A 27,870-nucleotide genomic window follows, 5' to 3' on the forward strand; every position below is an offset into this window, starting at 1 on the left:
TTGGGTCTGAGATATTGCCAGTGATTTGTTTGAGAATATGATACTGTGAATTTTCAGACACTGAGGTCATTATTCCAGTTCCTTTCTAAGTCGGACAAACACTATTCCAACATTTATAGGTTAGTCCAGTCTAATGACTAAAACTGATTGCCAGATAAAGTACCTAGTAAATCCATCACTAGGCAGAGTATATGTAGGAAGTAAAAATAGAGATTTGAGACACTTGTTTGGATAATTCAGGAAAAGTATTCTCTTCTTCTAAGGCACAAGAGAATTTTCATGTAGACTAAATTACTGAGCTTGGTATTATTTGGATTCATTGCATAGCTATTGAGCTTTATGTTTTACTTTAGAAGCTATGGTTGGTTTTAAAGAGTACTAGGAAGGCATTCAGGATATTTCTGGTAGAAATGCTCAGCTATAATTATCATAGACCTTGGGAATTTTTACAGGGAACATGTATCTATCCTCTATTTCTAAATTGTGTGATGCATATCAAGTCTACAGGGTGAAAACCAACAAGCTGATTTTCATTAAATTCACTTTGTACTTTTATCCTTGTTTCTTAAACATTAGTTAAATTATCAAAATGGCGAAAGACACTTATCATCTCTGTGCCTATAAATATCAAAGATGATAAAACAAAACTAAGTGGCTTACTATTCCTGCCAAATCATAGTCACCCTCCTCATTTCAACCTCCTTTCTCTGCCTTCTGATGGGAACCTTAACGCAGTGCCTGGGGCAGGTTATGCAGCAGTAGCAATCTCAACCTCAAATTTTCCAGCCTTCTGAATATATATATACACATATATATATTCATATATAAAATGTTCATATATATATTCATATATATGTTCATATATATATTCATATATATGTTCATATATATATGTTCATATATATTCATATATATGTGATTTGTTTGAATATATATATATTCATATATATATATATTTTTTTTTTAACCCAATACCAACATAAATGCTCTGGAGGGTGGAAAACATTGCCCCTGTGAAATGTTGACCATGGATATTATGGCCATGCCTGGGGCCTTGCAATAGCCCATAAAGGCTGTGCCATCTCAGGAATCTCAAAGGTAGTGATTGCCATTTTCGTCCAAGAACTTTTTTATTTGCTATTATTTTAAACCTTAGTTATTTTTTGTTTCAAGTACAGTTACAGGTAGAGAACATGCTGACATGTTCAAACAGAATGTTCATCATTTCTCTTCCCTGGGCCATCCTTGTTTTCATGAGGCTCCCAGCCTATATCAGTGCTCTCTCCCAATGCTGTGCCCATCATGCAAGAGCCTTCATTATCGGTCTCCCTAAACTTCATATTCTGATGGTCTCAGAGATTTAAATAGCTTCTTTTCACAAAAAGGAAATCCCAGATTTGGAGTGTCAGATCTCTTTCTCCCAGGATTAATACAGGTAAGAATCTGACCTTGCCTGACACTTATTTAAATCTGATAAATGATGCATTTTTGCTTCATTTGTGTTCTGTTCCCCTCTCCCCACCAGGTCAAAGAGTTCTACTCATATCAAAATGAGGCAGTGGCCATAGAAAATATCAAGAGAGGCCTGGCTAGCCTATTTCAGACACAGTTAAGCTCTGGAACCACCAATGAGGTACTTACCAATATTAATAAGGATTCAGCATCTCAATAAAATTTGTAAGGATTTCTACTTATACAATTTCAGTAGAAGAGTTACTAAGGTAATTCTCAGAAAAGGTGACTTGTGTAGTGAAGTCGCGTTTGCCTATGAAACAATTGCCATTTATCCCAATGTTTTGTTAATTAATTACAAGGTAGAGAGGATTAGAAATATTTATACTAAAGGAGCTTCGTGAGGATCATTCCAGTGGTTCCCAGATATCACTGTGCACCACTGTACCATGGAGGGGCTTGTTACAAATATAGATTCCCTATATTTATCCCAGAGATTCTGATTCAGTAGATCGGGGAGGACCTGAACGTCTTTTTTTTTGAGATGGAGTCTCACTCTGTGGCCCAGGCTGGAGCGCAATGGCGCAATCTCGGCTCAATGCAACCTCTGCCTCCCAGGTTCAAGCGATTCTCCTGCCTCAGCCTCCCAAGTAGCTGGGATTACAGGCGTGTGCCACCATGCCCAGCTTGTATTTTTAGTAGAGACAGGATTTCACCATGTTGGCCAGGCTGGTCTTGAACTCCTGACCTCAGATGATCCACCCGCCTTGGCCTCCCAAAGTGCTGGGATTACAAGCATGAGCCACCGCGCTTGGTCAAACATCTGTATTTTAACAGTCTTTGTGGATTATTTGGATGCATTGTCAATGTAGGGAACCACTGGTCTATACCAACACTGTTCATTTTGCAAAAGAAGAAACTAGAGAAGTTAGGTGGATCTTCCAGTATCATACCTGGAGTCAAGGCTGGAGTCCAAGTTTCTTAGACTGAATTCAACCAGCCCATGAGTGGGTGAAAAATCTGATGGTAGGGTTGGACCAAAAGAATGTTGGTTAGCTTGCTAGAAAAGAGACCTCTGCTTCTGTGATGCTGGCAGAGGCCCCAGGAAAAAGCTCAGAGAAGCTAGACAGAGTCTGTATTGGGATACATTTGCCTAAACTCAAACTGATGATGTAGCTAATGATGATTTGAGTTAATCCCACTGGATTTTAATTAATCCCACAGGATTTTAAGAATTTCTAATCATGTTCAGCTAGTTGAAGTTACACACACACACACACCACACACACACAGAATCTAGATACAGCATTAACAATCAACTCCCTTGCCACAGAATTACCCATTTATCCAAAGTTTCAATTATTACCAGGCCATTTGTCTAATTTTAATTGGATTTCGAGAGAAGTAGGAAATCCCACATTATTCGTGAAAAAAAATGAGAAGGCGCTATTAAGACACTCAACCAAAGAGAATGGGAGGGAATCAATGAGCTACCAGAAACCTTGTTCTTGTCTTTGTATCTTATCATCCTGGGGGAGAAAAAAAGTCCCCTATGGCCTATTAGAGACCTCAATTTTCAAGCCACTTCTCATTAGAATTCAAATGGCCCACAAGGAATCCCAAGCATTATGCCCTTGCCTTTCTTTTTAGGTAGATATCTCTGGAAATTGTAAAGTGACCTACCAGGCTCATCAAGACAAAGTGATCAAAATTAAGGCCTTGGATTCATGCAAAATAGCGAGGTCTGGATTTACGACCCCAAATCAGGTATGATAGATGTCACTTTCTTTGAGGCATTAAAATAATTACATTTTGTAGAGACTAATTTAATGTAATAGAAAAATAAAGTAGAAATAGAATTTTGAAACATTTGTAATTTTTAGTTTAGGCTACAAATTCACACATATGTAATGAATAGACCCATTTCAATTGTTGTAGGTGTTAGTAATGAGGGATGGGTGTAATGGGGAAGCTGTTTGTAGACTGAAAGACAGTTTGCTATTTGACTTGATTCGACAATTTAAACGATGATTACTTGTTATAAAGATGGCTATTTATTTATTTAGGTCTTGGGTGTCAGTTCAAAAGCTACATCTGTCACCACCTATAAGATAGAAGACAGCTTTGTTATAGCTGTGCTTGCTGAAGAAACACACAATTTTGGACTGAATTTCCTACAAACCATTAAGGGGAAAATAGTATCGAAGTAAGATAATGCTAAAATTTTTATTTTCTTTGCTATTCTTTGTTATATTATTATACTTGATTTGTAAATAGATCTGTGTTTGTGTGTGTGTGTGTGTGTGCGCGTGTAGTCATGCATTGCTTAACAATGGGAATAAGTTCTGAGAAAAGCACTGTTAGGCAATTTCATCACTGTGCAAACATCATAGAGTATACATACACAAACCTAGATGGCATAGCCTACACTACATTATATGGTATAGCCTATTGCTCCTAGGCTACAAACCTGTATAGCATGTTGCTGTACTGCATACTGTAGACAATTAAACACAATGGTAAGTTTTTGTGTATCTAGACATAGAAAAAGTCAGCAGAAAAATACAGTATAAAAGATACTATGTAGGTGTACCTTTATTCATAAAAGGTACATAAGTGAAATTTGCAGGGCTGAAAGTGGCTCTGGATGAATCACCAAATGAGCACTGAGTGAATGTCATAGACTAGGACATTACTGTACACTACTGTAGACTTTATAAACACTGTACACTTATGCTACGCTGAATTTCTAAAAAACTTTTTTCCTCCATCATAAATTAACCTTAGCTTACTGTAATATTTTTACGTTAAAAACTTTTTAATTTTTGTTAACTTTTGAACTACTCTGTAATAACACATAGTTTAAAACACATTGTATAGGTGTACAAAAAATATTTTTTCTTTAAATCTTTATTCTATAAGCTTTTTTCTATTTTTAAATTTTTTATTTTTATTTTTTACTTTTAAAAATTTCTGGTTAAAAATTAAGACATAAGCATATATATTAGCCTCGGCCTACACAAGGTCAGGATCATCAATATCACTGTCTTCCTCCAGTGGAAGGCACTTACAACCTCCAAATGTTGTCTCACTGAAAGGTCTTCAGGTGCAATAACATACATAGAACTGTCACTTCCTCTGATAACAATGCCTTCTTCTGGAATACCTCCTGAAGAACCTGCCTGAGGCTGTCTTACAGTTAATTTTTTTAATAAGTAGAAGAAGTACACTGTAAAATAATAATAAAATGTGTGGTATAATAAACACAGAAATCAGTAATAATCATTTGTCATCATTATCAAGTATTATGTATTGTACAGAACTGCACGTGCTATACTTTTATATAACAGTAGCACAGTAGGTGTGTTAACCACCAGCATCGACAAAAACACGTGAGTAATGCTTTGCACTGTGATGATAGGACAGCTATGATGTCACTAGGCAAGAGGAATGTTTCAGCTTCATAATTTTATGGGACCACCTTTGTACATGGGTCCATCATTGACCAAAATGTCCTTGTGCAGCACATGACTGTATTTATTGTGCTTCCTCATTTCAACTGTGAGCTCCTTGAAAATAGTGATTATATCTTGTTCATCTTTATTTTTTACATCATCTACAACAATTCACGGCACATGGTAAATAATTACTTTTTAAATAAAATTGTATTAAAAATCAATTATTTATTGAACAGGTTTTAAGTTTTAAAAAGACAAACTACTTGATTCATTGTAGTTCATTTTCTAATTTCTCTGTCAAATGTTTTTAATATTAAGGTAAAAAAGTGGTAGCATTTGTAATTTTTAAGGGTTTTAAAAAAAAAATTGTTGTTAAAAAACATAAAAAGTTCCGTAGTAAAGAGATGTGACAAAATTTTTGATATGACTTATGCAACTTAAATATTTAGGCCTGTTTATCATTTGAAGACCATTCTCTGGACAGAATTGTTCTAATAGGATTAAGAACTAGAATGTTAAATCTTAGAGTTTCTGTTATTTTCAGATTTTAATTCAGAAAACAATGTTTTCTAGCAGTGAATGTGTTATACCTTATGCCATTGCTTCTCAAAAAATTTCTCTGGAGTAGCTGTAATATTAGCACCAAATAGATGCAAAATAGTAGTAAAAATGCCTGATTAAGATGCTTGAAATTTTATAGAAGTCTCATCTGGAATAGAATTTTGCATTCTACTTCATATACTACTGGTATATCTATAGTGTTTTATTATATTTTCATATAAAATAAATATTTTAAATAACTTATCAGGCCTATGAGATTTCCATTGCTATGTAACAACCCCAGATTTAGTGGTATAAAATGCAACAATCACTGTACTGTTCTCTGTCATAATTTACAGGCTTGCCTTGGCCTTGCTAGGCATCTATTATGTAGTTTCAGACAGTCAAACTATTCAAAGGTTGTTCCCCCATGTATCTGGTGCATGGGCTGGAAAGACTCAAACATCTGAGGCTCCTCGTGCAACTATCTTTATTTCCCTGTCACCTCTCAGCATTGCAGCTTCATGTCAGACTTCTTATGTAGTAGCTCAAGGCTCCGAAGCACATGTACTGATAGTGTGCCAGAGAAAAGCTGAATTCTCTTTTAAGACATAGCCTTAGAGATCACACAGTGTTACTTTCAGTCTCCTCTATTAGTTGAGGCAGTCACAGAGTCCTACCCAGGTTCAAGGAGAGGGATGTAGACCCTACCTTTTGATGACAGACAGGTTCTGGAAGAGCATGTCAGACAAAAATATAGTTGAGACTATTTTTGGAAAATAAGATTTTCTAGCTGTCTTGGTTAATAAGTAACACGTGGTTGTATTGACAATATCATTTTCAGAAAGCTGGGCTAAATTCAAAAGAGCTGACATTGCATATCTTATTCATCATCCAGGCAATTTTTCTTCCCTGTATACTGTTGAAATAATATTTTGAAAATGCAAACTTAAATTTTCAAATCTTTTAATATAATTGTTGCTCCAGAAAGACTTCATAATGAGCTTTCAGTTACCTCTGGAGATATCACAGTTTTAAAGACATGGCTATATACAACTTGAATAAATTACTATCTTGTTTGCCAAAAGAATGGCAATTAGTATCTTGTTCACTCAAAAGAATGATTATAATATAGCATTTCCCTTTGGTATTATGCAGGCAGAAATTAGAGCTGAAGACAACCGAAGCAGGCCCAAGACTGATGTCTGGAAAGCAGGCTGCAGCCATAATCAAAGCAGTTGATTCAAAGTACACGGCCATTCCCATTGTGGGGCAGGTCTTCCAGAGCCAGTGTAAAGGATGTCCTTCTGTAAGTGCAGACAAATATGGGAATAATCATGACATCAGACTCTGTTTTCATTTTGTCTCCAGTGAAAGCATCAACTCATTCAATGAAGACAGTTTCTAAAGAACTACCAGCTACCACAGAGTTGTGATGACAGCAGTCTCACAATATGCACCTGACATAGTGCATGACACATCAATAATTAACAAATAGTTACCATTCATTCCTCTCAAAAAGTGTTATAACTCAAGGGCAGCCTTTAATAAGTCACATCTAGAATTCAGGGAGGATAGAGGGCTTAATGAAGTTAGGGGGAAGCATATGGTGTCAAGAATGTGGACAAAGGCTGAACCTTGAAAGTTCTGTCACATAATAGTTATTTGTCCACAGGTGACATACTTTACTGGCCTCAGTGTTCTGATTATTGCTGCAAGGACTGAAAAAGGATACCAGGATCTTTGCCTAAATTAGGAAACATTTATTTACCCCAGTTTCCCCTACAATTCCTGTCAGAAATGCGGTATCTCATCCCCAGGGCAAAGTGTAGATCATCTTGTAACATTTTTAATCCAACAAAGAAAATTTTCCTTTTATTGCATGAATCAGTTATGATATACATTCAGAGAAATGACTTACCACCCAGCATTTCCTTATCTGTAATCTCTTGTCAGAAGAGCAAACCACTGGCTTCATGCTCTGTGTGTAACTATAGGGAGATGCTCTTTCCTTCAGTATTACTGGTGTTCAGAAAAGTGAAATCATCAAGATGTAATACCATAATTTGCTTAAAGTACAAGACAGTAATTGCTTATTAGTTTCTGAAATTGAGTTAGAGGAAAAAGGAAACATTTTAAAACACAAAATCATCATTTTCAACCAGTTTCTTCTTTTACCTGCTTTTTTTCATATGTCATTTAATGTTCTAATGTAATTTTCTAATGCTGTATGAGATGGAAATTATTTAGGAAGGTGGCTAATAAAACTAATCTTTCCTTATGCTCTGCACTATTAATTTCTCTCCCATAGATATTAAACATTATGAGCCATCTAAGATTTTTGATAATTATTTCTTAATTATTATAGAAAAGGATTTATTTATGTCATTGAGGAATTTGCTTTTCCAAATTTGGAATTCCAAATTCCAAATTTGCTTTTGTAAATTCTACTGCAGCCCTTTAAAGTAAAACAAAAACAAAAACACCTGAATTCATATTGATATGCTCTCTGCCTTCAGAAATGACCCAGTAAATCTTTAGCTAAGTGCAGCTGGAATTTCACTTGGAATATCTTCTTAAGATTACATAGCTAAAAGGCACTTGAAAAAGAGAAAAAAAAGGATCCATTGCTTATTAGAAGTAATGAATAATTTAAAAACTGGCAGCAAGTTATTACTATAGAGTTAGAGAGTTAGTAGTCACTGATAGGATTTCATAAAACTAGGGGGGAAAGTAGTAAAGTATGAAAAATAAGTTATTCAGTTAGTTTCAAAGCTGAGAGATGCTGTTAATTAGAACTATTTATTAGGTTGTTGCAAAAGTAATTGTGGTTTTTGCCATTACTTTTGTGACAACCTAATATTATTTTTAAAACCTCAATAGAATAACTTAGTGTGTGTGAGAATTACCTTTATCTAAATGCTACTCTAAAAAACATAGATATAAGAAATGAATAATTCAGACCTTAGCAACAGCAAAACATTGAATTTCGTACAAATAATAAAATAAAGAGAGAGAATAGGGAGCTCACCGAAAAATTGATTTTCAGTGAGGTACAGGTAAATTAGAAACCTGATGCAATTCTTCAGCAGTTCTCATTATTTTATCTCTGAAATATTTTGCTGTTAATTAAAGTTCTGCACAATTTAAATTGCACTATGGTAGTCAAAGCCTGGCCTCGGATAAATTCCCTTGGTGTAGCCGTGAAATGACCTATATACCCAGAAACCAGTTAATTATTGCCCTAGGATCTTCAAGCTAAATACGAATAGACAAAAACAGTCCTCCTACAGAGGAATGGTTCACAGAGTGGATGGAAGTCACAGGGGTATGATATGGGCAGGGAACTGTCATGTGTATTGAGGTAAGGTACAAAAAGCTGCTTTTGCTTCAGACACAAGGGACATTTTATTCCTAGGAGAACACCCTTTGTAAATGTGGATGTTCACAGTTATGAGTGGGGTATGAGCCTGCAGTGTATGTTTTGCAGCTCTCGGAGCTCTGGCAGTCCACCAGGAAATACCTGCAGCCTGACAACCTTTCCAAGGCCGAGGCTGTCAGAAACTTCCTGGCCTTCATTCAGCACCTCAGGACTGCGAAGAAAGAAGAGATCCTTCAAATCCTAAAGATGGAAAATAAGGAAGTATTGTAAGTTCCCCAACCTTTGTGTGGGGTTGTCTGTCAGAAACATTTCTGGATTGTTGGTTTTTTGAAGTAAGAAAGACACCTTTTAAACCAACTGCCCCACCTCCAAAACAATTATTTTCTTGTACTACATTTTCATTGAAAAGTTATGCCACAGTGCAGTAATTTAATGGTCACTTGACCAGAAATACAATAGCAGATTTTCAGCAGGGACTTGGAATAAACATGTTGTTGTGTTTATGAGTTTAAATCAGGACTAGATTGATACATAGATAAGTGAAGGCAAGGCTTCGTCGTGACGTCGTGGGGCATGTGCTGCCTCACTGTTTTTGAAATTATGTTCCTCATGCTGTTAATTGACACCTGAACAGATTTGAGTTCATTTAAAAGAAAACAACAAAAAGAGTTTGACTTCTTCAGTTGAAAATGTGATTTCACTAAACAGCCAGTTGAAACTATGTTTTATGTAAAAAATTGAGAACTGAGGCGAATGGTGAAAAGAATCTGGAGAAAATAAATCCATATGTTACTTAATATTTGGTGAAACTATGATCCATTTTACATGTGTAATAAACAGAGTTGACTTAATTTTTCCCCAAAACATTGCATCTGTTTCTAAATAGAATGTATTTTTAGTCTATCATACAGAATTTGTGTATATATACAAATTGAGCTTATGATACCAATTATCCTAATTGATGATATAGAACAAGGCCCAATTAATTTGACAAACAGTGAAAAACAGTCATTAACATAATCAAAAGTGGAAATTAGCCAAGTTACACACACACACACAGCAGTAGCAGTCACTGAGTTCAAAGAACTGAATTCCCCAACAGGAGGAAAATTGCAGCTTTTTTCTGAAAAGTCTGTTTATGCTCAATTGCATTTATTTACTTGCCTTAAGGACATTAAAAAATTGATAGGAATTCCAAATGACTAATCAAAGTTGGTTATTCTCTTCAAAAATAAATAAACCAGAAATTGAAAAAGAAGCAAAATCATAAATTATCAGGCTCTGTTTTAATTACAGCATGTTAAAATATATTGGTAGAGGGACTTGTCTTAACATTATTTTTTATATTTTTAAGATTCTTTAAAAATTTTACCACTCTCAAAGTACATAGGCATTGTCTTAACATTAAAGGCAGACATTACTGAGAATAAAAGTGGAATAATTAGGTATTAATTTAGAATAGAGATTACATTAAACCTTATTAGCATTATCTGTATCCTAAAAATCTTAAGGCAGCAATAATTTGGAGGACTGCATGATGTATTTTCTAAATCAGATTATTTATACAATATTGAACCATATAACATGCAACACACATGTAGTGTAGTGTAATAGAAAGGATACTAAGATGAACTAAAATTGGAAAATTTAGTTTAAATTCTGACCTCCAATAACAGTATATCCTTCAAGGAAGTCTTTTTTTTTTTTTTTTTTTTTAATTTTAGACAGTGTTTCGCTCTTGTTGCCCAGGCTGGAGTGCAATGGCGCAATCTCGGCTCACCACAACCTCCACCTTCAGGGTTCAAGCAATTCTCCTGCCTCAGCCTCCCGAGTAGCTGGGATTACAGGCATGTGCCACCACACCCGGCTAATTCTGTATTTTTAGTAGAGATGGGGTTTTTCCATGTTGGTCGGGCTGGTCTCAAACTCCCGACCTCAGGTGATCCACCCGCCTCGGCCTCCCAAAGTGCTGGGATTACAGGCGTGAGCCACCGCACATGGCCAAGGAAGTCTTTTATATTTAGCTTCTCTGAGCCTCACTTTCAACATCTGTAAAATAGGGATAATAATTCTTTCTATGTATTGTAGGCTAGTGAGAGGCAGGGTGGTGGAATGTAACATTTCCCAAAGAGCCTATATGTTGTATCCTGTAATTTGCAGGAAGTTAACAGGTATGCAAAAAGGAAAAGATTCTGTGAGCAACTGAGTTTGCAAAACTGGATGAAACCTTGTTAATTTCTCTCTGTTGCAGAACTTTTCAGTATCTTTAATCAGATAATATTCTGGTAAGTTTTGAATATTTTCTAAAACACATGATCTTGAAAATCCCTTTTCTTAAAGCATTTTGTAAGACTAGTGTTAACATGGAAAACACTTTGAGAAACATCACTATAATTAAGAAACCATGGACTCCAGAGTCAGAAAAACCTAGGTTTCAATCCCAGCAATGCCATTTACCATTTACCAGCTATGTGACCTTGAACAAATGACTAGGTATATCTGCGTCTGTTTCCTAGCATGTACAGGGGAATATTAATATTAAACTGACAGGGATGTTCAGTGGATTAAATGAGGTGGTAGTATTAGTAACAGCTAATATTTATCAATCACTTACTATATGTCAAGCACTCTTCTGAATGTTTTACAGAGATAACATAATTTAATCCTCCCAACAATCCTGAGGTAAATACTACTTTGGCTTCATTTTACAGATGAAGAACTTAAAGAGAGATTAGACGCATAAAATTTTTAGTACAGTGCTTGCACAATATAAACTCAATAAGTATTATGTCTTCTAGTTATCTAAGCTTAATTCACTAGTTTTTTGTTATGATCAAAATAGTACAAGTATATCATTTTTTAAAAGTATAAACTACTAAGCACCTGTCACATTGTCTGTTGTGCTTATATAGGGGTAGTATGTAATATTTACATACATGTGTTAATTAGTATGACAACTATTTTTAGAAGTTTTACCATCCCAGGCTCAAAAAGCCAAAGATTTTTGATGACTAGAATATATAACTAGAGTTTTCCTGTAGGGGTTCCATTCTGTTCACACATATTCATTGTGGTTAAACATAGAACTATACTATGGTGTGTTTTTATTTTTAAAAAGAGGAAAACCTTTCCCCTTGGATTTAAGGTTAAAGGATTTTCCATCAAATAATACTGCTTTAGTTCAATTAGGCACTTCTGAAATATGTTTGTTTGCAAAGCTAATTAAAGAAAGAGAATAAATTTGGGGACCCATAGCTTTTATGTATTACTCATATAGGAAAGAATTTGAACTTAATTTATAATTGTATTTATATAACTTTTACTTACAAATCTCCAAATTATACTTGGCTTAGGTTAATATAGTAAAATTAGTTTGTATATTCTGAGTATACATTGTTTGAGTGAGAGAGAGGGGCGTTCAAGGAGAAAATTAAAATAAAATGGGGAGGGGTCTTTTTGAGAAAGTCTTAATCATTTTTTCATTTGTTCAAATTAAAAAAAAAATCACTTCTTGAGAAAACTCAAACCAATAGAAACTCTGTGAATGGTAGAGATTTTTAAGTATTCCTTCCCCTAAACATTGATATCCATGATTATGCCTTTTTTTATAGACCTCAGCTGGTGGATGCTGTCACCTCTGCTCAGACCTCAGACTCATTAGAAGCCATTTTGGACTTTTTGGATTTCAAAAGTGACAGCAGCATTATCCTCCAGGAGAGGTTTCTCTATGCCTGTGGATTTGCTTCTCATCCCAATGAAGAACTCCTGAGAGCCCTCATTGTAAGTCAAATAGAAAATAAAGACCCTCAACTCCTATAAAACTTCTTAAGAATATTAACAGTAATTAAAAGTTTCTTAGATCTGAATGAAGGCTATCAACTAGAGACTCCTGAGTATTCATATTCAAATTGGGGTATTTTCTATCCACTAATTATTAACTGTATAATAAATTATTTCAGTTAGTGCCTTATTCATAATTTCAGTAAATAGTATAAACTATATGGAAATTTAAAGATTGTGTTCACCTATCATGTTATATAGCATAGGACAGAATTTCAGAGGGGAGAAATCTAGGTTATGCTTCAGTAATCAATTTTACAAGATTTGTTTTGACTTCAAAAATTCTCATGATATTTAATACACCTACATCAAAGAGATACAAGTCTTCTGCTGTTAAAGATTTATGTTGAAAACAAAAGCTAGACTTCTCTTGTGTCCAAGAATGTTATCTATTTAATTGCACTTGTCTACCTATGATCTAGTGGAATAGTTCATAATCTTTATGGAAAATGTACCCATTCAGAATCTGATAAAAGTGATGAGGCCCCTTTTTACTCATACATAAAATTTTATAACCCTCACCTCTCTTTTTTTTTTTTTTTTTTTTTGTTCATTGACCCCATGAATCCAATCCATAAACTTCCAGGGTTAAGAATTCCCTGTACCACAGGTTAAAAATCCCTGAAAAGGGGATTAACTCTTCAGTTCAAAGCTAGATAGCAAATGTGTAAGTGTCTCAAAAGCAAAATTCTGAGTTTGCAATCTAGAAACATAAAAATACTTTCTCAAGTATGTGTTTATTTTTTAACTAAAAGTGTTCCTTGGAAATATTTAAATGTCTTGGTAACCTATTTTATCCCTGTTTGGTTAATAGAGTAAGTTCAAAGGTTCTATTGGTAGCAGTGACATCAGAGAAACTGTTATGATCATCATTGGGACACTTGTCAGAAAGTTGTGTCAGAATGAAGGCTGCAAACTCAAAGTAAGTGCAAATCCAATCTCATGTATTACATCATTCTACACCATTGTCCATTTGATACTCACCATGCTGCCTACTATTGGCACTCCTAATTCTCTTTACTCTATTCTACTTACCTTATTTGCATAGTAATTTTTGCCATCTAACATATATTAAAATTCAGTCATTTATTATGTTTATTGTATATTTCTATTTCACTAGAATGTAAGTTCCATGAAGAAATGGATCTCAGTTTTTTTCAACACCAATTGCTCACCAGTTCCCGGTACATAGATAATATTTAATAAAGACTTGCTAAAAAGTGAATAGTACAATAACCTCCCTACCCATATACTTTATTGAGTGCCCACTATGTACTCAGTTTTAAATGGTGTGTATGATATACTTCTTGTTTTCAGAGAAATATTAGACTCTAAGGCTATCTCCTAGAGTAGAACTTTGTATATAGTAAGTGTGGTTTCCAGTTTTAAGTTTTGATAGTAGGAATTTAGTTACTTCTAATCACAGAGAACTTTATATTTTATTTTCAATTTCATTTGCCTAAAGCTTTTCCACTTGCCTGAGTGGACTATCAATTTTCACGTCTTTCTTATTAAAAAGCCAAAAGCAAAAACACTTTTTAAGTATAACTAAATATGGAAAACCAAAATAGATTAATGTCTAACACAGTCCATCTTTCTATAATGCAAATAAAGATGCTAAATATATAACAACATAGTCTTTTTTTCTGTCCACATTATACAGCCAGTGTCCCATCAGCATTTTTTCTACCTCAGACAGCACTATATATCATTTTGCTTACTAAGTGCTTGCTATTAAAAATAGTAGGGAAAATGTTCTTGAAACCAAATGGTCCCAAAAGAGGCAAGCCAAAACTAGAATATACATTAAGTATGAAAAAGATCACTAAAAACAGTAGTACTGAAAAGGCTTGAGTATTAACTTATTAAGTTCTGGCAGAAATTAAATTTATTATTTTTATATTAGGGAAGCATGACTTCTTATATTTTTCAATTTCCATAATTATTTGAGTAGCTGATTTACTTCAGCTATTTGTGTATTAAATATCTTGGCAAAAGATAAAACCCACATATCAAAAGATCTATTCAGCAGTATTTAATGAGCATCTACTCTGTACTAGGCATGATGCTAGTCCTCAAATAAAAAGATACATAAAATATTCTACCATCCTCAAAGTACTCCTAGTCTGTTTATCAAATATAAACAAATAAATAATATTGAAATATAAACAAAGTGCTCAGACAATACAGAAGATGCAGCAAAGTTTTCTGTTTGAGTGTGCTCAAGAAGTTTCCACCAAAATAACAATTTTTGCACTTAATCTAGAAGAGGTTTTTAAGTGAAGAGGTCAAAGTATGGAATGAAAGACATTCTAGGAGACATACAATAATGTATGAAAAGGCCCAAAGTCAAAATAGGCCTGGTATGGTTGGGAACAGTGAGAAATTCTGTGGGGTTGGAACATAAAATATGTATGTTTCTGGGGGCAGATAAGTGACAGTGGAGACACAGGAAAGATGGGAAAAGAGATGGAAGGTGAGCCAGATCTTCATTAATAACAAGCTAAGGAGTCTGGCCTTCATTCCATAGAAAGAAGAGAACAGTGAAGTCTTTAGGCAGATGAATGACATACTCAGATTTTTTATTAAGAAAGAAGCAAGATGTTGTGTGGACTGATTGTTTACTGGATTGGAGTTAGTGAGATCTGACTGGAAGCATTTGCAATAACCTAGGCAAGAATTAGTAAAGGTCTGAATTAATGTAGGGGCAGAGGGCCGAGAGGAGATAGATTCAAGGGCCACTTTATTTAGTGACTCATAAGATATGGAAAATGAGAAAGAGATAAGAATCCAGGTGACTCTATAGCTTTCAGTTGAGGTTACCAGGTGTATGGTGATGCCAACCACTTAAGTAAGGTTTATACAGCCTGGTTGGGGGTGGGAGGAGAGTAGAGCTATTAGTTTGGTTTGGCCATGTTAAGTTCAAAATCCTTTGGGTCACCAGGCTCAGTTGTCCAACAGGCAGGTGTCCACATTCACCTGCAGCTCAGGAGAGAAGTTAGGGTCAGAAATAGAGAGTGGCTGAAACCTTGAAAGAGACTGGGGTTACCTAGGAAAGTCATGTAGCATAAGGAAACAGAACAAAGGATCAAATTTAAAGTTCTTCTGATAATGGACAGCCTGGTTCTCATCACATCTTTAAAATTACCTTGAAGGTAGCTGCAAACCATCTACTATCACTGGCATTCAATTTTGTTAATGTTTTTGAGCAAACATTTTTTTTTTCATCTTTGAGGATAATAAGATTTGGCCATAGTGAATTTACTACAGAACAACTGTAGTAAAGGTTCAGTTTTTCTTTTGAATTTTCTGCTGTGAAACACTCATCTATATTTTGTCCAAATCAAAGATATATGAAAGGAAGGAAAGAAAATTATGTATTGTATTAAATAAGCACAAATTTAAGGTAGCTACTGGGCACACTATATGCATGCTGTGTAAAAGGAACCTGCCATTCTGTGTAGTTCTATAGCCTTTCAGAACTTACTAGCATAAAAGCTACAGTCCTGTGACAGTCTGAATGGCAGCTAGACAAGTGCACAACCAGTACTATGCCACATGTTTCTTTTTTATGTTTGTCTTTTGCTTATGTTTTGACCTCCTGGCATCCTAATTCCTTATTTTCACTGAATTTGTACTTGAAAAAATTTAAACCTACAGAAAAGTTGTAAGAATAGTACAATTCCATGAACACCCAGATATCTTTCATCTAGATTCATCAGTTGTTAACGTATTTTCATCTTTGCTTTATCTCTTTCTGTCTTATTTTAGTTGAATAATTTGATAGTAAATTGCAGACATCTGACATTTTACCTCTAAATACTTTTACTTCTTATTACTTGAGTGCCATTGCAACTAGTCTCTTACAATGAAAAAAATACATGTATTTACCAAATTGTGAGTTCCCACTGCTATCTCTAATTCTAATTCTAATTCAACACTACAGGGTTATTTTTTCCCTCATTTCATCATTATATTTTCCTTCTCCCACTGTGACAACTGTGGTTTTCGAGAACACCAATATATTGATTCACCTGCTCAATTCTAAAACATACACAATATATTTTTGGAATTGCCACACTGATATTACTACATAAACAAACTAAGTAAAGTTCAAGACTTTTACAGTTCTTTTTGTCCTTAGAATATATTCCATCGCATGTACACAAAGTTCTACGCTCAAAAGTTACTTGGATTAATTCTTTTTCATTCTCTTCTGTTTAGTCATATTATCAAGTTGGTAGACATTTAGTTTCATTTGTTTCTGGTTAAATTGAATTTTGATAATTTTCCATCCTGTTAATTTAATTTTATTTCTTGAACATGTGAAATAATAATGTGGTTCAAAAGGCAGAACTGTGTTTTAAAAGTATTAACAGAGAGGTCTCATCGCTTCTCGATGCTTTTCCCCCAATCTCACCTACTTCCTCTAGGTAAAAAAAATCACTGATTAAAAAAAATTTTTCTTTCTATGTTTCTTTTTGCAACAGTAAACAGATGTTCACACATTTACATACTTTTTTGCACAAAATATATCATTCTATACATACTCTTTTTGTATCTTACATTTTTCACTTAACAATATATCGTGAAAATATTCCCTACATAGAGATCTTTTTCATTCCTTTTGACAACTGCCTAGTACTCCATTGTGTCTATGGACTATGTTTTATTTAATATCTCCTATGACTGGTCACGTAAGTGGCTTCCACTATTTTGCTGTTACAAATAATACTGAAGTGAATAATCTCAGGCACAGATTTTTGCTATTGTTGAGATGTAGCTTCAGGGATAGAGTTGCTGGTCAAAAAGCAGTTCTGTTTGTTTTTCTCACATTATCTTCCATAGGAATTGTACCATTTTAGGCTTTCATCAGCAATTTATGAAAAGGCCTATTTCCCCATAGTCTCACCTACAAAATATATTAGCAAACTTTTGAATTTTTCACCAATTTGATAGTTGAGAAATGTCACTTCTCCGATTAAGTGTGATGTTTAGCATCTTTCCTTCTATTGGGAGCCTTTTGTTAATACTTCTCCACTCTTCCCCATATCATCCATTCTCCCCAACCCCATGTATGTGTGTGTGTGTGTGTGTATGTGTGTGTGTGTGTGTTTGTGTGTGCTTGTAGCCTAATTTCAGAGGTTATGAATCCTGTGGATGAATTAGATCTTAAAACTCTTTATTTTTGAAAAATTTTTTTCAGCCTAGACTCTGTCATACAAAGAATCTTTATTTTAAACATGAAACTGAAGCCTCTAAAACATATGTAGTGGCAAATATAAGACCAGAACCCAGATGTCCCTATTTCTAATTTGCTTTCCCATTAAACTATTAACTTACACTCAATCCCCCTTTTTCTCAGACTAGGACAAAAGGACTTTTCTGATTACAGAACATATTTGAAAAGTACCTAGTAAAGTACCTACCACATAGGAGGTACTTAAGAAATATTCTTTGAACTATATTGCAGCATTAATTAAATTTGGAATTAAGTGAAAACAAACACTTTTAAAACATTTAGAGCCAGACTTTATGGTTGAGCTCTAAGAGGTCTCACCCAAGTTCTTACTTAAGGAAAGGTGTATGGTGACACTAAGGCTCCATCTAATTGTTGCTTTAGCAATTCAGTGAATGAGCAGTTTTTTGAATAACCAATCACAATGAAATTAAAAAGTGGCCTTATATATTCAAAATGTGTTCAAAACAAAATATGCCCATTATTGATAATACTCGTTGCTTCTTAAGAATGTATATGTATTTTTTTTAAAAAAAGTATAACACCTTTATCAGGCTTTACTTGTTTGCTTTTATTCCACTGTGTGCCTCAGTCAAGCAACCAATGCAAAACTTTGTAAAACTGTAGGTTGCTTTCTTGGACCCAAGAATAAAGCCAGTCTTGCCCAAGTCTTCTTCAATGTATGGTCATGCATATATCTAAGGTATATGATTTTTCAGGCAGTAGTGGAAGCTAAGAAGTTAATCCTGGGAGGACTTGAAAAAGCAGAGAAAAAAGAGGACACTAGGATGTATCTGCTGGCTTTGAAGAATGCCCTGCTTCCAGAAGGCATCCCAAGTCTTCTGAAGTATGCAGAAGCAGGAGAAGGGCCCATCAGCCACCTGGCTGCCACTGCTCTCCAGAGATATGATCTCCCTTTCATAACTGATGAGGTAAAATCTCCAAGAATATTTGCAACATTTACAGAAGAAAAAAAAAGCATGCTGAACATGAGTCAAATGCAAATTCCGCTCAAGTCACTCTGTATTTTCCCCAAATAGTCTTCTCTCCTGCTTAAAAATAACTCTTAAATTGCATTTGAGGCTATTCTAAATATCCTCACAGGGTAACGTCCTATATCCTGAAGCATAAATATTGAAGCATATTCTCTTAAGAAACAAATTCTTTTTTGAAATATATTTACTTTTATAAGTTTTAAGATGCTGTTACATTTTTCAATACTGAAATATCCTGGTTTAAGTATAACTTTGTTTGTTACTACAACTACATTTTTCAGGAAGCCATCTAAATTAAACCTTTGTTAGGGCAGAGAATATCTATAAATCTCAAGATAAACCATCTGCCGAGAATGGTGTTTCAAGTTTGTAGCTAAGCACCTTCCCACCAGTTTTGTGTTGAAGTTGGTGGCTGCAAATCATGATGGTTAGGGGCACAGGCTTTTGAGAAAGACAGACCTACATATAAACTCTGGCTCTGTCCTTCCCTGGTTGTTTGTTCTTGGGTGACTTATTTAACATCTACATATCTGAGAGCAAAGCCAAGATTTGAGGGAGTTAGTAAAAGGTAAAGGGAAATGAAATTAAAGAAATATTTATAAATGCTTAGTATAGATCCTTACACATTGAATGTCATTAGGCATTTTTAATAATCAATGAAGTTACTTGTTGCTATGGAATGCAATTATTTTGGCATGTTTTCTTCGATGCTAATGTTTTGTTTAGAAAACAAAAGGATCCTAATGTAACCTACAGACTTTGGGTAATAATGAAGTGCCAGGTAGATTTATTGAATGTAAGAGATGTACCACTGAGGGCATTGTTGATACAAGGGGTGATTGTGCGTGTGTAGGGTTAAAAGGTGTGTGGGAACTCTCTGTACTTTCCACTCAATTTTGCTGTGAACCTAAACTGCTCTTTAAAAAGTCTATTAATTAAAAAAAGAGAGATGGGAAGATTCTGAGGTACTTCATTGTAAGGAAACATTACTTCATATAACTACCTCTCCCCAGAGCCCCATGCCATGTAGTATCCTTAAAATTCTATATTAGTTAGGTAACACCAGGTTATGCTGCAATAACAAATGTCCCTCAAAATCTCAGCAATGTGTTAAAAGTTTATTTCTCAGCCAGGCGTGGTGGCTCATGCCTGTAATCCCAACACTTTGGAAGGCCGAGGCGGGTGGATCACGAGGTCAGGAATTCGAGACCAGACTGGCCAACATAGTGAAACCCCATCTCTACTAAAAATACAAAAATCAGCTGGGCATGGTGGCACACGCCTCTAGTCACAGCTACTTGGGAGGCTGAGGCAGGAGAATCACTTGAACCTGGGAGGCAGAGGTTGCGGTGAGCCGAGATCATGCCACTGCACTCCAGCCTGGGCAACAAAGTGAGACTCCGCCTCAAAAAAAAATGTTTATTTCTCATGCTATGCCTAATGTGCATGAGGAAGTATGTGGTCTGAAGTTCACTACAGTCATGGAAGAAAGAGATGGAGAAAGCCACCAGCTCTTAACGGCCTCAGCCTAGAAGTGATCCTCATAGATTCTATCCATGGCCTATTAGCCAGAACTAGTCACGTGGCCCCCATCAAATCACAAAGGAATCTGGGAAATGTAGTAACACATGTATATTTTTATGAACACTCACTATTCCTGCTATTCCTTCTGAAATGTCCATTTTAAAAATCTAGATGTGCACTAAGTTTGAACATCTTATGAACAGGTGAAGAAGACCTTAAACAGAATATACCACCAAAACCGTAAAGTTCATGAAAAGACTGTGCGCACTGCTGCAGCTGCTATCATTTTAAATAACAACCCATCCTACATGGACGTCAAGAACATCCTGCTGTCTATTGGGGAGCTGCCCCAAGAAATGAATAAATACATGCTCGCCATTGTTCAAGACATCCTACGTTTTGAAATGCCTGCAAGGTATAATATATTGCACATGTCTCTCTGTGTATTCAAGCTTATTTGTGTGTTCATGGGGTACCGATGTAGCTAATAATAATGATGTGGTCATTATGCAGGGTTACGTTGCATAAAACCAAAGAGTGCCAGATTTCCCATAATAGGGATATTTAGGGGGCCAGATGAAACAACTTCATTTTGGCACTATGAGTCCATGAGTGGTAACTCTGGGTATAATTTTTAGTAGGGATGTCTTGTTCAGTCTGGCAAGTGTATATTGCCAAATGTTTTAAAAGCTAACTGCATTTTCAACAGGATTTTAAAAATAAGTACAACAAAACAATGTAAATTCTTACCAAATGGTTTTCATTGTAACATTTCAAGTGTTAGGAATTTTTGAAGCCTCATTTATCACAGATCAAATAAATTTCCCATTTAAGTTTAAAATCTTAGGCACAGCCCACATTTTAAGATGATTCAAAATTTAAAGAGTGCAATCAGTAGAGTTCATCACTCTATAACTCTTGCTGAATTAATTTCCTTCCAGTTACCAAGTCTGTCCTCCCAAATGCAAAGTGGCTCCCCCAAGGTGCCTCCTCCCTGGAATTAGAGGGTCAGAGAAGGAAGTTTCATTTTTCCTGAGTTACATGCAGAACACTACCCCCACGAAAGATCAGATTTAAGCATTCACCACAGAGATTGGAAGGGTGGAAAATAAAGAGAAAGAAAATGAAAAAAGACAGCATTAAAAGGTTGAAAGAAAAAGAAACAAGGACTAAGACTGAAGGAAGACATAAGAAACGGGTGTGAGTAGAACAGAGATAAGAGCAGGACATTCAGGAAAGAGCAATGGAGCAAGTGAGTGAGAAAAGAAGCCAAATCTCTCTGCAGCCATGTATTTCTAGTTGAATGCATTTAGCTTCTCCTTTTCTTTGTTTGCTTTTATGAGACCCTGTGAAGGAGATCCTGGGTGTACTTGCTGCCTTCGTCTTATGGCTCTAGCATTTCCGGGACCCGGAAAGAGGAGACAGTGGGGTAGAGAACAGATTAGAAATTGTGAGGAAAATATCACCAACATTATGGTTCAGAGTCTCAGAACCAAAAACATTAGAGTGGGGAGGAACACTAAAGGCTCCCTTGCTTGGTATCTCTCCACTGTAGGGCTGTAGTCTCCCAGCAGGTGGTATTCAGACTTTGCTTCCCTCTCCCGATGACAGGAAGCTCACCATCTTTGAGGGAACTTGTGCCAGTGTTGTTCAGAGACTCTTACCATTATGTCTTTGTATAATCTGAAATCTTCCTATTGGCTCTGGTTTTATCCCAGGAGCAAAGCAAAACACGTCTAGTCATTCATCCACAAGAAGACCCTTTGAATATCTGAGGATAGCTGTCATAACCCTCCTCATCTTTGCTTCTCTAGGCTAAAATCTTATAACCTAGTGATATTGGAGGGGAAACCTCTCAGGATGCCATTGCCTCCCCTCAATTATTTTCTACCTTAGACCTAGGACCAGATTTCTATAGTTGATTATTTTGATGTTTTGCTATGTTGTCATAATGTTGCTATTACTGATATGATTAATGTTATGTAATCAGAAATGAACATCTTAACACTAATTACTTAGACAAGATGGACGCAATGGGGTAAGGATTAAGACTTACTCCAGAGGAGACAATGATTTCTATATGGGTTTTACTGAGCTGTTTCTGTAATTGGAAACTTCACAGATATAGAAGAAATACTGGAAATGTACTGCTATATGTCATTAGTGAGAGAGACTATTAGGGAATGCAGAAAAACATTTAAAGAAATATTGTGCAATCTCCCCAGTTTGGCACAATTTTCCTTTAAGTGTATGCACTATTAAACAATAAAACCATGACGAATCAAAGAATTTTGCCATGCCTGAAATGTGTCTACTAGTCAACTTAAGCCACCTCAAAGCTGGACACCCTTGCCTTGCTGTCATTTTGATACCAAACTAAATTTCAAATATCTGAGTAATGAAGGGGCTAGCCCTAATCCTGATGCTACCACGCCAGCTGGCACCACCCTGGCTCTTGGAAAGGCATGAGGAAAATTTGGCTTCCTCTTTTTTCCACTGAGGATTTTTTTTTTTCCAAATTTGACTTGGGAAACAGTCATTACAATGAATGTGCAGCTTTTTTTTCCCTCATATGTTGCAGCAAAATTGTCCGTCGAGTTCTGAAGGAAATGGTCGCTCACAATTATGACCGTTTCTCCAGGAGTGGATCTTCTTCTGCCTACACTGGCTACATAGAACGTATGTACACCAAAAAGAGGTTCTCCTTCCGTACCCCACAACTTAGCATTGCTGGAACTGCTATTAAATTACAGTTATTGTGTGTCATCAGGTAGTCCCCGTTCGGCATCTACTTACAGCCTAGACATTCTCTACTCGGGTTCTGGCATTCTAAGGAGAAGTAACCTGAACATCTTTCAGTACATTGGGAAGGCTGGTCTTCACGGTAGCCAGGTAACTCACTTCTCATGGATTTTGCTTAATAAAGTATGCAAGAAATCAGGCTGAGGTAAAATAAAACATATATACTGTGGGTAATGCTATAGAATGTATAAGTTAATGGTGGCTTCTGTCATATTTTGCCCATGATTCCCTTATCTGTAAGAGGCTGTATGGTTTATAGTCACTCAGAGAAAGTTTTGAATATGAACTTGAAACCTAAGTAATTTGATCCATTGAACTTGACAAATGTCCATTTGTCTTTTCAAAGGTGCACATATTCACAAAACTGAAATTGTGCCAATATTTCTCACATAAACGTTTAAAAATAATATTTTATTTTTATTCACAGATATATTTCTTAGCCTCCTCTCACCCCCAAGTATTTAATTCTAGAATATATTTTCCTTTTCTGGTTGTTTCTATGAAGAGATTGATTCCCCATAATAAAACCGTTCATAATAGAATATGATGCTCTAAAGAGTCAATCTATATTTCTCCAACACTGCTAGAAGAGAAAAGAATAAAATGTAGGCATTCAACAGCTGGCTGACTTCCACCCCTTTAGTGTTATCCAAATTGAGGTGATGGTCTATAAAGACTTCCTAATAATGACATGTACTTTCTTTTTAGTTTTTATGTACATGAAATTATTACCTTGTAAATACAGCCATTTAAGTTTTTTAAATGATCCAATGCTATAAAAACTTGAATTTTTATCAATCTTATATTACTATACCTTTTGGTAGTACTGTAGTCAGAATACTATGCCTTTCTGTCCTGAGGAATCACAATCTGTTTTCTGATATGTACTTTGAAATGCAAAACATCCAGGGGTTAAAGGGCTGGGTATGGAGGACAGAAAATATGTAGGATTCCTATTTGTTGTGGAAATAAGTGTGTTAGCCCCCTCATGGTGTTTATCAACTTTTTTTTTTTTTTTTTGGCTAGGGAGAAAAGTTTGACATGGAATGGGGTGAGTCATGGCTTAGAGAATACCATGTCCTCACATAGCAGCAGCCTTAGAATGACTCTGCCAACACCTTTCCCTCTACTTTTAGATGCTCTGCAAGACAGCTGATGCGTTGTATATGACAGTCCTGGAAAGACTAAGAGTCTGTAGGATGACATCATAAAATAGAAAGCTCATGGTTTTCATAGTCAGACAGAAGGGGTATGGGTCCTGCCTCTGACATTTATTAGCTGAGTAAACTTGAAACTTTTTTTGCCTCATCTACAAAATGGGTAATATCATATGTACTTCAAAGAGTGGTTGTGAGGATTCAATGAAAAACTAACCCACCTTATATTCAGGCATAGAGGTTTTTGTCTGTTTTAGTTTTTGTTTTTAGCTGTTGCAAATATTTAAGTTTTTGGCCCCTTGAGAAGTTCTAGCTGCAGCTCAGAAGCTTCGCCATTATTTACAGAGCAGGCAGGGAGCTTGCGTCATGAACATTATATTGATTTTATCCAGGTGGTTATTGAAGCCCAAGGACTGGAAGCCTTAATCGCAGCCACCCCTGACGAGGGGGAGGAGAACCTTGACTCCTATGCTGGTATGTCAGCCATCCTCTTTGATGTTCAGCTCAGACCTGTCACCTTTTTCAACGGATACAGTGATTTGATGTCCAAAATGCTGTCAGCATCTGGCGACCCTATCAGTGTGGTGAAAGGACTTATTCTGCTAATAGATCATTCTCAGGTAATTCATTCAGTCTGTGAGTATTTATTGAGTCCCTAAAATATGCCAGGCACGTTTTAAATATGCTTAGTTCTTGGAGGATACAAGACAAAATTGTGCCCATCTTGGAGCTCATATTCCAAGCACTTGGCCCTCTTGGTATTGTTCCCCTTTCTCCTTTACTATAGATATGTTATAATTTCATTTATTAGATGATTAATAAGTGCCTTTAATTGGAGGCAAAGAGAAAATGTTGATGTTAACAGAAACAAGAAAGGTTAGGACACAACAGAATAGAGCTACCACTGTCTCCTCACTTGGCTTTCTCAGGCACGAGGGCTTAGGTGATATTTATCCTGAAGGCAGGAGCTGAACTATGTGGCCTTATAAGTCACTGATGACATTTGTAATGACAGCGATGATGAAGATGCATACAGTGCATCATTTTGACCCTGCCAAATTAGTAGAGGCACAAGCAACCACGGCCATGAGCCACATGCAAGAAATCATGAAGACTCTTGGCCCAAAATTCTCATGTATATAAAATCTCAGAAAGATGTGTTCATTCTTAGAGTATAGGAGTACTTTCATTCTCTAGAGCCACATTCTTCAAAATGGTTTTCAATTTTTTGTGGCCTGAAATCTTATGATACTGTACCAAAAAAATGACAATACTATCTTTGGTGCAGTAAGATTTAAGTGGCCAAGATACTGTGGGATGGAGATGGTCTGCCTAATTAGATTTTCTGAAAAACAGAAGAGGGTTAATCTGAATAACCTTTGAGTCTGAATGTTTGGTGCTTAAAATTTTTCTTTAATAGTTTGATTTATTTTCTGCTTCACTAAGCATGGCAACATAAAAAATGATATATTTGCTAAATAAAATCTTATAAGGAATCAAAGTGATCACTGTGTACTCTAATTCATACTTATTATATTGAGAATATATAAGGAGATTGAAATAAAAATTTACAGATGATTGGACTGACTTGTAAAGTTTACTTTATTGTTTTAATACATTAATGGATAATAGCCTACGTTTGAATTTTTCCTCCGTTACCTTCTTGCTATGTGCTCTTGGGCAGTTACTTAATAGCCTTAAGCCATAATTTCATACTAGTAAAATGAGGCACCTGGAACAGGTGGTCTGAAGATTTTATCAGCTTTTTTGTTTGCCAGATAATTTGAGGATTCTGATTTGTTAGGTTCTGGTTATGAAATCATAGATTTTAAGGGCTGGGAGATATCTTAGATATTAGACTGTATTAAAACTCCTCCAAAAGCTCATTATTTGGGATTAAACAGTGTTAATTTTCTATCTTTCTTGTTCCTCATATCAGCTCAGGATAGCTGTATATAACAAAAACAAAAAGCAATTTAGAGTGGCTTAACTAAATAGTTTCACTTTTATAGTGTAACAAACATTTGGAAGTAGGTGGTCCAGGGTTAATATGGAAATCTTAAGATATCATCAGAATCCAAGCTGCCTTCCTTCAGCTCAGCCATTCTCACTTGTGACTTTTGACCTCATGCTTGTCACCTTGTGATTATCAGATGGCTGCTCCACTTCCAGCACCACTTCCTCATTCCAAGATGGAAGAAGGGAAGGATAAGAGGTCACAGAGTCTGACTCTTTTTCAAGAATTATTTGGAATCCCTGTCTAGGTTTTGGACCAAAACGGTGTTACATGGCTATCTCTAGCTGAGAGGGAAGTTTTTGAACATAGTTTTTCAATGGGTGTCTGAACAAAATTGTTCCTGTCAATACAAATGTAGAAAGGACAAAGAGCAGTGCGTCTTGTATCCCTTAATCCTCAAGTCACACGTGAAAAAAACAGTTCTCAAATTATATCAGAATTTTACATTGCACAATTCCAGTTTTAATGAAAGAATCGTCTAAAGGCAGCATAAGTACTGAAAAAGTAGTCCACGTTTTAGGACACAGAGGACAGCTCAACACCACCTGTATGTGCTTAGCTACCCATAAACAATGCCTGAGGATTTGAATCGGGGTGTAAAACCATGAGGAGTAATCTAGACCTGGGTCAGCAAACTTGTTCTGTAAAGGGTAGAAAGTAAATATTTTACGCTTTGCAGGCCACATGGTTTCTGTTGCAGCCACTCAATTCTGTTACTGTAGAGTGAAGACAGCCATCAGCAATACATTAACAAATGAGTATGGCTGTGTTCCAATAAAATTTTATGTACAAGAATAGCCAGTGGGCCAGACTTGCCTGCTGGCCATAGTTTGCCAATCCCTGATCTAGATTATCTTGTACAGTTTTTCTATTCACTAAGCTAGGGCAGCTAAGGCAAGGCATATTCTTTGAGAAAGATTGCCCCCTAGCTATTAAACATAGCCCAGTGTCTGTGTGTCAGGTTGGAGTATTTGGCAGATCTGAGGTTATTATACAAATTAAGCTGTCTGAGGCCCCCTGGCTCTGCAGAGCACTCCAGTAATGCCATCCTAGCTTCAGAGACACATACCACTCTAGGTCAAGTGCTGACACTGAAGGAAATGTTGGCAGTGGGTAGCCCATCACAGCCACCAGGGCAGATGGAATTACTCTGTGCTTGCTCACACTTTCTCTCTTCAGCTAATTGGATTACTCTTCAGAGAAAGATGTCTCATAAAGTCAGTTTAATAAGGGGATCCTCTTTAGCCAGTAAAGAACATATTTCCCTAAATGGAAGCAACAGGATGAGTTGTCAAAATGTCAGCATCTGAGCTATAAGAAACACTTATGGGACCAAGAGGATCAAAGCGGTCACATTAGCTACAAAGTTCTAATATCTTTTTCCTCTAGTTCATAGGAAAGAATCTAAATAAATATGCACTCTGGGCCAAACAAGGACATAAACCTATGCTCTCTCTCTCTTTT

The 27,870-nt window shown here is 35.9% G+C and overlaps 1 protein-coding gene across 2 annotated transcripts in view; it reads left to right on the forward strand.

Annotated features, from left to right (window-relative positions):
* Positions 1 to 27,870, forward strand: part of MTTP (microsomal triglyceride transfer protein) — a 59,404-nt gene that overhangs the window by 23,533 nt on the left and 8,001 nt on the right. For both annotated transcript variants that reach the window (XM_034958944.4, XM_055111660.3), the window contains 12 exons: positions 1,526 to 1,633; positions 3,103 to 3,219; positions 3,519 to 3,658; positions 6,609 to 6,759; positions 8,941 to 9,098; positions 12,444 to 12,612; positions 13,487 to 13,594; positions 18,631 to 18,843; positions 20,634 to 20,845; positions 23,012 to 23,109; positions 23,201 to 23,322; positions 24,782 to 25,009. In XM_034958944.4, the coding sequence (XP_034814835.1) occupies positions 1,526 to 1,633; positions 3,103 to 3,219; positions 3,519 to 3,658; positions 6,609 to 6,759; positions 8,941 to 9,098; positions 12,444 to 12,612; positions 13,487 to 13,594; positions 18,631 to 18,843; positions 20,634 to 20,845; positions 23,012 to 23,109; positions 23,201 to 23,322; positions 24,782 to 25,009 (1,824 nt within the window). The remainder of the gene's footprint in view (positions 1 to 1,525; positions 1,634 to 3,102; positions 3,220 to 3,518; positions 3,659 to 6,608; positions 6,760 to 8,940; positions 9,099 to 12,443; positions 12,613 to 13,486; positions 13,595 to 18,630; positions 18,844 to 20,633; positions 20,846 to 23,011; positions 23,110 to 23,200; positions 23,323 to 24,781; positions 25,010 to 27,870) is intronic.

Source organism: Pan paniscus, chromosome 3, assembly GCF_029289425.2.
Source record: "Pan paniscus chromosome 3, NHGRI_mPanPan1-v2.0_pri, whole genome shotgun sequence".
Classification (NCBI taxonomy): domain Eukaryota; kingdom Metazoa; phylum Chordata; class Mammalia; order Primates; family Hominidae; genus Pan; species Pan paniscus.